Below are 13,592 nucleotides of genomic sequence, written 5' to 3'. Positions count from 1 at the left end.
GGTGGGTTTTGGAGCCCCCAAACTCAAATTTTTGTACAAGGACAATGGAATAAAATTTATGCTTGCTCACAAATCACAAAGTGCATGGCCTACATCAATATTACCTATTCTCACAGGGATAGTGAAGCTGCCAGGATCCTTAAGCTTTTGAGGAAGCTTATTTTGGACCCTTGAAGTGCACTCCTCAGTAAGCGCAACTGTTTCAAATTCCGTTAATCTCTTCTTGTTAGCCACAATATCTTTTATGTACTTGGCATACTTTGGAATTTCACGAATCACATCTACCAACGGAATATTCAATTGAATCTGACTCAGCATAGAGAGAAATTTGTTGAACATGCGATCATCATTCTTTTTCTGCAATCTTTGTGGAAAAGGTGGTGGTGGCCTTGGAACATTCACGGGCACTGAAACTGTATCATCTTTCTTTGCTTCCTGTGTTGCTTTGGGAATCAATTCACTCTCGGGTATAAGCTTGTCTATTCTCTTCTTTGGAACTTCTTCTAATTCCCTTCCCGTTCTAAGTGTAATTTCACTAACTTGTGGATTTTTCTCTGTATCACTTGGAAGAACACCTGCATGCCTAGTATTTTGATTTGCAGCTAGCTGTCCCATTTTCCTTTCAAGATTTCTGAAGTCAGTTCTGAGTTGTTGATTGTCATGCAATAATTTCTTCAACAAATCATTTGTACTTTCTTCTACCTGCTGGGATGGCCTTTGAGGTTGATTAAAATTTCCTTGGGGTCTATATTGATTCTGATTTGATTGATTCCACCCCAAGAGAAATTAGGATGATTCCTCCAATTTGCATTGTAAATGTTCCCATATTGTGCATGTTGGTTCATCGGACCTCTGCTTTATTGTCTCACATAATAAATAGATTCACGATTCGTTGGACACATGTCACTCGTGTGATTGTCACCACACATTTCACAACAAATCGACATTTGTTGAACATGTTGCATTTGTTGTGTCTGGTTCATTGTCATTCTATTCATTTGATTTGCTAATTTTGCTATATCTGCTCTCATAGCGAAAAAGTCATCAAGTTCAAGTACCCCTGATGCTTTCTGTTTCATTGCTCTTCTTGGTTCTCTCTCATCTTGCCAATTATGATCATTAGCAGTGAAGTTGTTTAGCAAGAGTTGTATTTCACTATATGGTCTTGCCATGCAACCACCTCCACAAGCTGAATCAAGATTCATCTTTGAAGTCTCATCTAATCCATCAACAAAAGTATGGCCCAATACCTCATCAGTTTGACAATGATGTGGACAGTCTCGGAGTAGTTTCTTGTATCTTTCCCAAGCTTGTCGAAGAGTCTCACCATCCCGTTGTTGAAACCCAAGAATATGGCTCCACAAAGACTTTGTCTTTTTAGTGGGGAAAAACTTGATTAAGAATTTCTTTGCTAAATCATCCCAAGTATGGATTGAATTAGCAGGCTCCTTCTGCAACCATTCTTTAGCTTCCCCCAACAATGAAAACGGAAACAAGGTCAGCCTGACATAGTCTTTGGAAACATTTGGATAGTTGTAAGTATCCGTGATTTCCAAAAAATTCTGAATGTGCCTCTGTGGGTCTTCATGAGATAGACCTACATATTGCCCAGTGGACTGAATCAGCTGTACCATGTACTGTTTAAGCTCAAAGTGACTAGTAATATCAGGCTTCACAATAGCCTAAGTCATATTAGCAAGATTTGGCCTTGCAGCTTCTATTACCGGACGCCCTCCATTACCTGGCATCACTGTTGGTTGTGGTTGAACTAAAATGTCCAACTCTCTTTCTGTTTTGTATCTAGCTTCCAACTCCTTCCTTGCCCTATGAAATATTCTTTCAATTTCAGGATCAAGAGGGAAGAGATTGCTTGTGCTTTTACTCCTCCGCATTCAAGAGAAGAGCCTGTGTGACACAAACAAAGTGAACTGAAAATTAATGCTTAAACCAATAGCTGATAAAATCTTAACTCAGTCAAGTAGCTAATTTCTAAGTCCTCGGCAACGGCGCCAAAAACTTGTTGTGACCAAAACACTCACGCAACTATACGCGATCTTCAAGTAATATAGTAATAAGTAAAGTATCGTTCCCATGAGGACTTATGATAAACTTATCAACTGATGCAAACTCAAACAATTATCGATTCAAGCTAATTCATCACAGAATACATAAATAACCAATTTACAATTTAACTAGTAGACAAACAATAATACAACGCAAATGTACTACGCCACTTATAAAATTTTCTTTTAACAATTAATAAGAGAAATATTCCAGGGTTATGGGCTTGCTAGAGATCGTGCTACGCTTTTAGTTTAAAATAATTTATTGAATTATCTGGGTTATTGATTATAGGGTTGATAATATCCATAAGAATTTGTCGAATTCTTATGCACCTATTCAAGTTAAATTAATACCTATATTTCTATGGCATTAATATTAACTCAAATGCATTTACAATTCCTATTTTTCAACAAAACAAGGCAATTAAGTATAGTTCTATCTTAATCGCGAATCTTTCACCCGATGCCCAAGATCCAGATCTTGTTCTATTTGATTCTATATGCAATCAAGAATTTCCTTTTTTAAGTTTAACTCAAGATTCGTAAATAGTATTTCACTGTTAGCTACGAAGTAAAATAATTAACACCAAAATCAAATAAACAACCCTTAACGATAAATTCAAGATCATCAATTTAAGCTTCAAACAACATAATCATCTAACACCCATAACCCCAGAATATTTGGGTTTTTAGATACTCATAATTATACAAACATCAACAATATAAGTCTTAAACATCAAATAAACAGACACTAGAAGAAGGTTTAGAAAAACTTTTTTAATCCTTGCTCCAAAGTGTCGTCTTCTCTTGATTTTGATCCTCCAAGATGGATCTCCTCCTCCTTTTATCTCTCAAAACAGGTCTGCCCCATCAATAATGGATGATTTACCCCTTTTAATCGTGTAGGAAGGAGTTTTGACAATTATACCCTTTTTAGACCGAAATAGAGTAGTTTTGCGATTTTTACACGTCTGCGACACCCCGTGCGCCGCGTACATGGATTGGACAGAGGCAGAATACATTTTAACGGAGAAGATCAATGCATCGCTAAATTTTGCATTGTCGCGGCACCCCACGTGGTGCCCCACGCGGCGCGGCAGTGCAATTTTTTGCGTTGCTTTGTTTTTTTCCATTTGTTTTGCTATCCGGGCTTGCTTTGCGACCCCCGAACACGATGCCGATTTGATTTATTTAGCTTTTATTCAGACTTCAAAGCCCCAAATTAATCAAATTCATCCCAAATTTAATTCTTAAGTCGGATTAGCTTCCTGCAAGGTATAAAGCATGAATTTAGTACAATTCATTATTATTTAAGCTCAAACCTTTGTAAAATGCAATAATTAAAGTGTTATTACAACAACTAAAACACAAGTTTTAGCCTATGATCATGCACCTTCTCCTGAATATCATCATTTCTAATCTTGTCTATCTTAGTGTGCCCCCATATCTACCTGAACTTCTTCATTTCTACTACTTTCATCTTTTGGATATGTGAGTTCTTAACATGCCAACACTCAGCCCCATACATCATGGCCGGTCTAACCACCGCTTTATAGAACTTACCTTTGATTATCGTTGGTAATATCTTGTCACACAAAACTCCGGATGCTAACCTCCACTTCATCCATCCTACCCCAATACGGTGTGCGACATCCTCATCGATCTCCCTCCCCGTGGATAACCGAACCAAGGTACTTGAAGTTGCCTATACTTGGGATAACATGTAATTCAAGCCTCACATCCATGCCCACTTCCCCCGGCTCAGTGCTGAGCTTACACTCCAGGTATTCTGTCTTTGTTCTACTCAACTTGAAACCTTTAGACTCAAAAGTCTATCTACAAACTTCTAGTCTCTCGTTAACACCAGCTCGTGACTCATCAATCAGAACTATGTCATCGGCAAATAGCATGCACCATGGCACCTCCCCTTGAATATGGTTTGTTAATGCATCCATAACTAGGGCAAATAAGAACGGACTAAGCACAGAGCCTTGGTGTAACCCCATTTCAACCGAAAAATGCTCAGAGTCGCCTCCTACTATCCTAACCCGAGTCTTAGCCTTATAGTACATGTCTCTAATCGCCATAATATAGGGAATCGATACACCTTTTGTCTCCAAGCATCTTTAGAGAACTTCTCTAGGGACCTTGTCATACGCTTTCTCTAGGTCAATAAACACCATGTGCAGATCCTTCTTTCTCTCTATGTACTATTCCACCAACCTCCTAACAAGGTGTATAGCTTGTGTGGTAGAACGACCCGGTATGAACCCGAACTAGTTGTCGGATACAGACACTGTCATCCCCACCCTCACTTCAATGACCCTCTCCCATACTTTCTTGGTATGACTCAGTAATTAAATACCCCTATAATTGTTACAACTTTAGATATCACCTTTGTTCTTATACAATGGAACCACAGTACTCCACCTCCACTCATCTGGCATCCTCTTCGCCTTAAAAATAACATTAAACAACCCAGTCAACCACTCCAAACCTGCTCTCCCTACACACTTCCAAAATTCCACCAGAATCTCATCTGGCCCGGTTGCTCTGCCCATACTCATCTTACGCATAGCCCCCACAACCTCCTCAACCTCGATACGCCTGCAGTGCCCAAAGTCACGGAGACTCTCAGAATGCTCCAATTTTCCTAGCATAATATCACGATCCCCTTTTTCATTCAGAAGTTTATGGAAGTAAGTCTGCCATCTCCTCTTATTATGGGCATCTTCCATCAGTATCCTACCATCTTCGTCCTTGATGCATCTCACTTGGTCCAAATCCCGAGCCATACTCTCTCTCAACTTGGCCAACCAGAATAACTAGAGCTGAGATTAAGGATATTAAGACTTAAAGTCTCCAGTTTAGATTTTTTATTTTTGGAAAGAATTGAAGAATTATATAATGACTTTGAGAAATCCATGTCCACTCATGTCGCAAGTATTCTCGCAAGCGAGGTAAATTCCTCTATTCTCATGGGAGCGGTCCATTCGCCTCGGCAGGTTAATAGATACATATTTGGTTCGTGCCGTTTGAACCTCGGCAGTGCACACAATATATTTTTGGAATCGGGCCGTACGACCTCAGCATAGATCGTGCATGATAATATTCAGAGCTAAGTCCACTTGATATTAGGTTATGGCTTGAGAAGTTATAATTATTTAATTATAGAAATTAATTTGAAAGTTACTTTTAGTTGAAGAATTATTTATTCACTGTTTGTTATTGAGTTATTATTATTGTTTACATGATCCATGCTTATTTAGCACTTATGTATTTTATTTGTTGGCCCATAGTAAGTGTCGATGTCAACCCCTCGTTACTACTTCTTTGAGGTTAGACTGGATACTTACTGGGTACATGTTGTTTACATACTCACGCTAAGCCGTTCTGCAGCACCTAGAGCTTCCCTTTTGCATTTAGTTTCTGTCTATTTTTATTTCACACAGTAGTTAGAGTTTTGTATATTCTACTAGTTGCTCATACACTTGTGATACCAGGACTTAGAATCTTACTAGTAGACACTTGATAACTTTTAGGCATCTATCTCGTCACATTTGTTCCTATAATTGTTTACTCTTTATTTTATTAAATTTCTCACTTCTTACTTGCCTAATAATTAAAAATCAACTATTTCTAAATTTGTAAAAGGGACAATTATATGGTTAGTTTACGGTTGGCTTGCCTAGCGATAACGTTGGGCGCCATCATGGCCTATAGGAGAAATTGGGTAATGACAAGTGCTTTGAAAGATTTAAATTATAATATAGTTGTATTAATTTTACTATCAAGGAGTGGTTTATCAATATGACAATCTAGCCTTAGACTTGAGAATCTGTCAGTCAACCACCTAGGAGAAAGTCACTTCCCTAGTGCCTTTTACCAATTTAGACAACCTTCAATAGTTTACTCTTAGCTTCATTTAGCCTAATTTAGCATCTTAGTAGTATAAAATTAGAAGTAATATCAAAACCAATTATGAATAGAAGTGTAATTAGGAACAATTACGCAACTCCAATTTAGATAGAAACTCAACTCTAATATCTAGCTCCATGTGGAAATCGATCTCGACCTTCTCGGATAAAAGCTGCTTCAACCACTCTTACTACTTTGTAGTAGTATAGGGTTGGCCTCGATCACGGATCCCAACCAGTGGCAGCAGTCATACGTGATCCCAGACCAGTTGTGGCCGACAAGCCACAAAATATATTGGACAGATGGAACAGGATACACCCTCCTATCTTTGGAGGTGAGCGACATGAAGATACCTAGGGCTTTATTGATCGGTGCAGGGACAGACTGCCCAACATGAGGATATTTGAGTCCCACGGGGTGGATTTTACTACTTTCCAATTGGAGGTCAGGGCCCGTAGGTAGTGGCAGTCGTATCTACTCGGCGGGCTAGTAGGTTCTCCTTACTTGACTTGAGACCAGTTCACACGTATCTTTCTTGATAGGTATATTCCACCCTCTCAGAGGGAAGAGTTGCGCTTTCAGTTCGAATAACTCCAGTAGGGTAAGATGTCAGTGACCGACTATGAGGCGAGATTCTCTGAGTTGTCTTGGCATGCACTTATGATACTTCCTACTAATGCAGAGAAGTGTGGAGGTTTGTTACTAGTTTGCACTCGAGTATCTAGGCTGCTATGGCCCGTGAGGTCAAGATGGGGACTTCTTACGAGCTAGTTGTAGAGATAGCTTGGAGGATTGAGCGAATTCGTCAGTGGATCCGAGAGTAGATACCGCGGGAGAAGCGGTTCTGTTATTCTGGAGGGTTCAGTGGTGCTCCGTCTAGGGAAGAGGTCAGTTTGGGAGAAGTCAGCCTAGCAGGCCCGGCTATCCAGCACCTCCGCCTTCTTTGAGTGCTCCAGTGCGGCCTATTTCAGCGCCATGCCATAGAGTTCTATCGTCCACCACCTATTTAGGGTTCCTCCAGTGGGTATTTAGACCATCACGGTCAAATTTCAAGTCAAAATCCTCCGTTCCGAGTAGTTGTTATGAGTGCAAAGATCTTAGCCATATGAAGAGGTTTTGCCCCAAGCTTCGGGGCAATACAGTACATCAGGGTTCTCAATCCATGATTACAGCGCAAGCTGCCACACCAGCCATTTGGTCGTCCAGAGGCGGAGGGCAGCTGGGCAGGGGCCGTCCTATACCGTGACTTTCTATGGTTATAAGTCTAGGGAGAATCTTCTATTGCTTGATATGGTCGCTTTGAGGTCATCCTAGGCATGGATTGGCTGTCTCCATATCACGCCATCCTTTATTACCATGCCAAGTAATTTCCTTGCTGATGCTAGAGTTGCCTAGATTGGAGTGGAAGGGTTGTTCTGTTAGTGCATCTACTCAGGTTATCTATTTTCTGAAGGCTCGACACATAGTCGAGAAGGGTTTCTTGTCTTACCTAGCTTATGTTCGGGATACTACTATAGAGACCCTGGAGATTGCTTCAGTTCCCATAGTCCGGGAGTTCTCCGATGTGTTTCCTTCTAATCTTCCAGGCATGCCACCAGATCGTGATATCGATTTCTGTATCGATTTGGATCCAGGTACTCAGCCTATCTCTATTCTACCGTACCGTATGGCTCCGAAATAGTTGAAGGAACAACTTGAGGAGTTTCTAGAAAAGGGGTTTGTCATACCGAGCTTATCGCCTTGGGGTGCACCGGTGTTTTTTGTGAAGAAGAAAGATGGGACTATGCGGATGTTCATTGATTACTACTAGTTGAACAAAGTTACCATTAAGAGCCCATTGCCGCGCATTGATGATTTGTTTGGCCAATTTCAAGGTGCCAGGGTGTTCTCTAAGATTTACTTGAGATCGGGGTACCATTAGTTGAAGATTCGAGATTCAGATGTTTCGAAGATGGCTTTTCGAACTAGATATGGCCACTATGAGTTTCTAGTGATGTCCTTTGATTTGACTAATGCCCTGGTAGTTTTTATGGATTTGATGAACGTAGTGTTCAGGCCATATATTGATTTGTTTTTCGTTGTCTTTATTGATGATATTTTGATCTACTCATGCATCATGGAGGAGCGGGAAAAGCATTTGAGAGTGGTGCATCAGACCTTGTAGAAAAAAAGCTATAAGCTAAGTTCTCCAAGTGTGAGTTCTGGTTAGATTTTGTGACATTCTTGGGGCATGTTGTATCAGGTGAGGGTATTAAGGTAGGTCCCAAGAAGGTCGAGGCAGTTCAGAGTTGGCCTCGTCCTACCACGACGATTGAGATCAGGAGCTTCTTGGGGTTAGCAGGTTAATATCACCGAATTGTGGAGGGCTTCTCATCTATTGTAGCACCTCTGACTAGATTGACCAGAAGGGTGCTCCGTTTCGATGGTCCGATAATTGAGAGATGAGCTGATTTTGGCTCTTCTTAAGAAAGAGAACTTAAGTCCATAAAATTGGTCCAACAAGGAATTGGGGTGTATTCAAGAGATTGATAGCCCCAATTAAACGGTTAAACCTAGAGATAGTAATACCCAACTTGAACCTCTATTGCTTGCACAAATTATCATACCCAATTGGTCTTGAAAAAGTCAATCAGGGCAAAATCACTCAAACTATCGAGAGGTATAGAGTGAGTAGAATCGTGCAATGGTTATATCATACTCCCCAAATATGACAATCTAGCCTTAGACTCTAGAATCAGTCAATCACCCACCTAGGAGAAAGTCACTTCCCTAGTGCCTTTTACTAATTTAGACAACCTTCAATAGTTTACTCCTAGCTTTACATAGCCTAATTTAGCATCTTAGTAGTATAAAATTAGAAGTAATATCAAAACCAGTTATGAATAGAAGTGTAATTAGGAACAATTACGCAACTCCAATTTAGATAGAATCTCAACTCCAATCTCTAGCTCCCTGTGAAAATCGATCCCGACCTTCTTGGGTAAAAGTTTATTCAACCACTCTTGCTACTTTGTAGAAGTACAGGGTTGGCCTCGATTACAGATCCCAACCAGTGGCAGCAGCCATACCTGAGCCTAGACCAGTTGTGGTCGACGAGCCACAGAATCTATTGGATAGATGGAACAGGATACACCCTCCTGTCTTTGGAGGTGAGAGACATGAAGATACCCAGGGCTTTATTGATCGGTGTAGGGACAGACTGCCCAATATGAGGATATTTGAGTCCTACGGGGTGGACTTTACTACTTTCTAATTGGAGGGTAGGGCCCGTAGGTGGTGGCAATCGTATCTACTCGGCGAACCAGTAGGTTCTCCTTACTTGAGTTGGGACCAATTTACACGTATCTTTATTGATAGGTATATTCCACCCTCTCAGAGGGAAGAGTTGAGATTTCAGTTCGAACAACTCCAGCATGGTAAGATGTTAGTGACCGACTATGAGGCAAGATTCTCTGAGTTGTCTTGGCATGCACTTATAATACTTCCTGTCACACCTCATTTTTCCTGCTCCCCCGGAAGAGAGGGTATAAAGGAGTTTTTTCCAATTTAAGTGACAATCGATGCGGGATTATTTTATTAAAAATTCAGAGTCGCCACTTGGGATAATTATATGGTGTTCAAGTCATCGGTTCAAATCCCGAATCGAGGAAAAGATTGACTCTGTATTACAGTCCGCGAACATAGAAATCTAGGTAAGGAATTCTGTTAACCCGGGAGAAAGTGTTAGGCATTCCCGGATTCCATGATTCTAGCACGGTCGTTCAACTGTTATAATTGGCTTATTATCTAATTTAAATAATTATGAACCTATGTGCAAATTTAGTTTTAACCGCTTCTATTCATTCTTAAAAAAAATTGCAATGTCATTTAAAATACACTTCGAACCATGTCACATAAATGCACCTGCGGCTCTCGACATATTTTATCTAACATTGTTAAGATTTGGATTTGGGTCACATAAATGCGCACCCGAGTTTAGGAAGGTAAATTATTAAATAACGCGCCTAAGGCAACTACACATTTGCAACTTTGCGAGGGCCACGGAAAATTCGCTAAATGGCACGCCTCGGTTTCTAAGGAAAAAACAAAAAAATCAATTAAACGAGGGCCATGCGATTAAAGATTTTATTTGGGATGGCACGCCTCGATTTTAATTTAAAAAGGGAGTTCAAATTACATTTGGAAGGCCATAAACTATTTATCTTATTTTGTACAGCTCACCTATACAATTCAATGGCATTTTGTAATGATTTAAACCACATCTGGCTACATGAAAGGCTAACTATAAGGACAACAAAAACTAAAATACAATGAATTTATGTGCATTGAATTTATGAAGATTCAATAGGAATCACATGTGCACAAGTTCAATTATGTGAATGCTAAATCACAAGGATCAAAATCGAAATCTGTGACTAGAAGCACAAATTTTCCAAGACAAATATTGAATATTAAATGTTGTGAAACTAGATTTCCTGGTGGTCTTTCTGCCAAGGTGAAATACATGTTCAATGGTACAAACAAATTAGCCATAAACGCAAGCAACACCTCTAAACAAAGCAACACCAGTGAATTTAGTATCACATATATATAGTACTGCAGAGAATTCTCTTTAACATCACAATCCTCTTCCAACATACAAATTAAGAGCTTTGACAGTTATAAGCACAATGTAAACAATATGCAAGCCTGGATATACACAAACCAATTTCAGTTAAACTTGGGAGATCAAAAGGAACAATGGGTAGGGAAAATAGATGGACATTTATTACTGCGTATTCTTAAACACATACAACGAAAGAAACCTCCTATGCAACCAAGCAAAGCGGGCTAATGATGAACCTCGAACCGGAAAACCAACGGACAGAACCTCGACACTTCCGGCGACCTAGAATCTGCCCAGAAATCAAAGTTGAACCTCAAACAACACTCATTTTAGAAAAATCAGGCATGAAAGAGGAAATCTGAATCTTGAATCTCTTTGAGAAAACATCAACTGAAACCAAACAATCAACGAAGCTTCGAACAAAATTCGAATCAACAGATGGTCAAAGCTATGGACGTTACTAGAACAACGACCCTAAAACTTTTTCTTTTCAATCTGGTTTTCTGATTTTCACTCGAAACTGGATCATGAACGAAGAAACCAATTTCTTCTAGGGTGGAGATGGTCATTCTAAGGTGCGTCGTTCATGTCTGTTCCGTGCGAAGAAGAAGAAACACCGACGACGGGAGTTTTTGATTCCGACAAACTTGGTTGATGGGAGGATGCAGAGGGTCTCATCTGGGTGATCGGCGTGAGGTCAAGCGCGGGGTGTGGTGATTTCCGGTGATTTTTGGTTGAGTAGCTAGTGGAGATGAGGTCGTTTTGGAGGCGAATAACGGCGCTAGGCTACAGGGTGGTCGTCTGGTGGCATGAACTGCAGCCGACGTTGAGATGGAGTTTAGGTTTTTTGGTTTTGAAGGTGATGAAATCTCATGAGGGAGGGGTCGTTTGGAGAAGACAGAGTCGGGGGGTGGGGGGTCGTTTCCCTTTTGCCGCAGCTTTTGCTTTTTGCGGAGTATCTGCGTTCTTTTTAGTGTTCCTTCCCTTTCTTTATTAGTCTTAGGCCTCTTTTTATATTGTAGAATCTAGGTCTAGATAGTTGTACGGTTTTTAGGGTAAGGGGTATGGGCCTAGAATTTATGGGCTTGGAAATTATGGGCTAGGTCCAAAATTAGGCCCAAAAATGGGTTGCTTGAGCCCAAGTTCTATTCTTTCCCTGCGAACGAGATTAAAAATACGGTCCCATTTATTAATTAATCCTACTATTCAAAATAATTGTTAAAATAAAACTAACCATTAAAACAAATCTATTTTTGTTATTTTCAAATATCATATTAAAATAAAAATGCGATACTATTTTATATATACTTTCTAAGATTAAAAATGACTACAAAACATTAATGAACCTATTTTGTAATTTTTGTTTTCCTGTAATAAAATAAAGTAAAAAGGTCAAAATTACTTAAATATCTATATTATGTCTATATTAAATATTTACGCGCTAAAATATGAAAAATCTTGGGGAGGGTCGAAAATCACATGTCTACAGCTGCCCCTCTTTGACTGGAAAGACGTAGTATTTTCAGACAAAGAATGACTAGAAAGGTTTTTGACCCGACCCTTATTTGGAGAGACTAAAACTAAGAGAAATGGGAATGTGACCGAGCTCTGGTATCTGAGCTGCCTACATATTCTTGTCTATAAAGGAATCAGGCCACGTGTAGTTCAGAGGTGAGTGAGATGATAGAGTATGCCGAGGTGGAGAGCCAGTCGAGGTGCCATTCCGCTGAGGTTCCGGTCCACGGTCCCGTTATTACATCAAAAATCAAAACATGAAAAAGACTAGCTAAGCCTGTCAACTACGAGTTACAAGATTCCTATCTATAAGTCTTCCGAAGCTTGATCTTGAGTCTTAAATGGTTCTTCATGTAGACTTTATATTTGAACCTCGGCGCTTGTTAGCTGCATGTGCTAGCTCATTCTTCTTTAGCTTTTTGGATCAAGACCGGACATACAGTCCTTGGAACCTCAGTCATGTCTTGAGCAATCCGCCTCTTATTTCAGTTTCTGCATTTTGGCTTCACTTCTTGTCTTTCTTTTTGTTTTTTTTCTCATCTTGGACTGCTGACTCGCATTCTTGATGCGAGCTTCTTTTGTTGCTGACCTGAATTGCATTCTAAATTGAATTCTCTTATTTTTCAGGCGGGCGCCTGATTGCTAAACTTGAACCGTCTTCTTTTGTTACTTGACACTGTTTTCCCTTGCACCTTGAACCATTTTCCCTTGAAACTTGAACTGTCTTCCTTCGAAACTGCTTTCCCTTGAAACTTGAGTTGTCTTCCTTCTACACTGATTTCCCTAGAAACTTGAGTTGTCTTCCCTTGTTCTCCAGGTGGGCGCCTGATTACAACAAAACAGACAAAACAAAAGAAATTTTTCTGCCCCAGTTTGCACTAGGAAGATTTGTGAGTTGTTAGCAAAATTGTAAACCACTTGTACTATTGATGCAATGATGAGAGTAAACTAAAGAATAGACTAGGAAAACTATAAACTAAGCTTGACTAAAGTAAAGACTGACCCTATTCTCCAGGTGGGACCCCTGATTTCAAGAAAACTAAACATTGATAACTTAAGAAAACTAAATATTGGCCCCTCTTTTTCAAATCCAGACTTCCTTTTTTTCAAATTATCCTAGGAGAAAATTCGTCAGACTAGGTTTTCTATCTTAGGAGAAAGATTTATCAAACTAAGACGTTTATCCTAGGAGAAAATTCATCATACTAGGTCCTTTTCCTTTTTTTTTTTTGGTATCTTAGGAGAAAGATTCACCAGACTAAAAATTTGATCCTAGGAGAAAATTCATCAGGCTAGGTCTTCTAATTTATTATCTTAGGAGAAAGATTCATCAGACTAAGATTTTGATCCTAGGAGAAAATTCATCAGACTAAGATTTTGATCCTAGGAGAAAATTCGTCAGACTAGGTCTTTTATCTTAGGAGAAAGATTCATCAGACTAAGATTTTGATCCTAGGAGAACATTCATCAGACTAGGTCTCGCTTTTTTG

The 13,592-nt window shown here is 39.7% G+C and overlaps 1 protein-coding gene across 1 annotated transcript; it reads right to left on the bottom strand.

The window, feature by feature from the left end:
- Nucleotides 1-66: 66 nt before the first annotated feature.
- On the bottom strand, nucleotides 67-615 carry LOC138880164 (uncharacterized). Its single transcript, XM_070159836.1, has 2 exons — nucleotides 342-615; nucleotides 67-281 (listed from the first exon to the last, which is right to left on the bottom strand). Exons 1-2 carry the CDS (start codon nucleotides 613-615, stop codon nucleotides 67-69), a joined length of 489 nt encoding a protein of 162 aa, XP_070015937.1.
- Nucleotides 616-13,592: the final 12,977 nt, after the last annotated feature.

Source organism: Nicotiana sylvestris, chromosome 10 (assembly GCF_000393655.2).
Source record: "Nicotiana sylvestris chromosome 10, ASM39365v2, whole genome shotgun sequence".
Lineage (NCBI taxonomy): Eukaryota > Viridiplantae > Streptophyta > Magnoliopsida > Solanales > Solanaceae > Nicotiana > Nicotiana sylvestris.
Note: the sequence above shows the minus strand (reverse complement) of the source record. Positions and strands in the feature narration are given on the sequence as shown.

Bases quoted from the DNA above. Each gene is read 5' to 3' on its own strand.
- LOC138880164 (XM_070159836.1), bottom strand. From the start codon at position 615: ATGGGACAGCTAGCTGCAAATCAAAATACTAGGCATGCAGGTGTTCTT. The intron at 282-341 runs GCATGTTCAACA...TTCCGTTGGTAG, and splicing joins GCAGAAAAAGAATGATGATC to ATGTGATTCGTGAAATTCCA.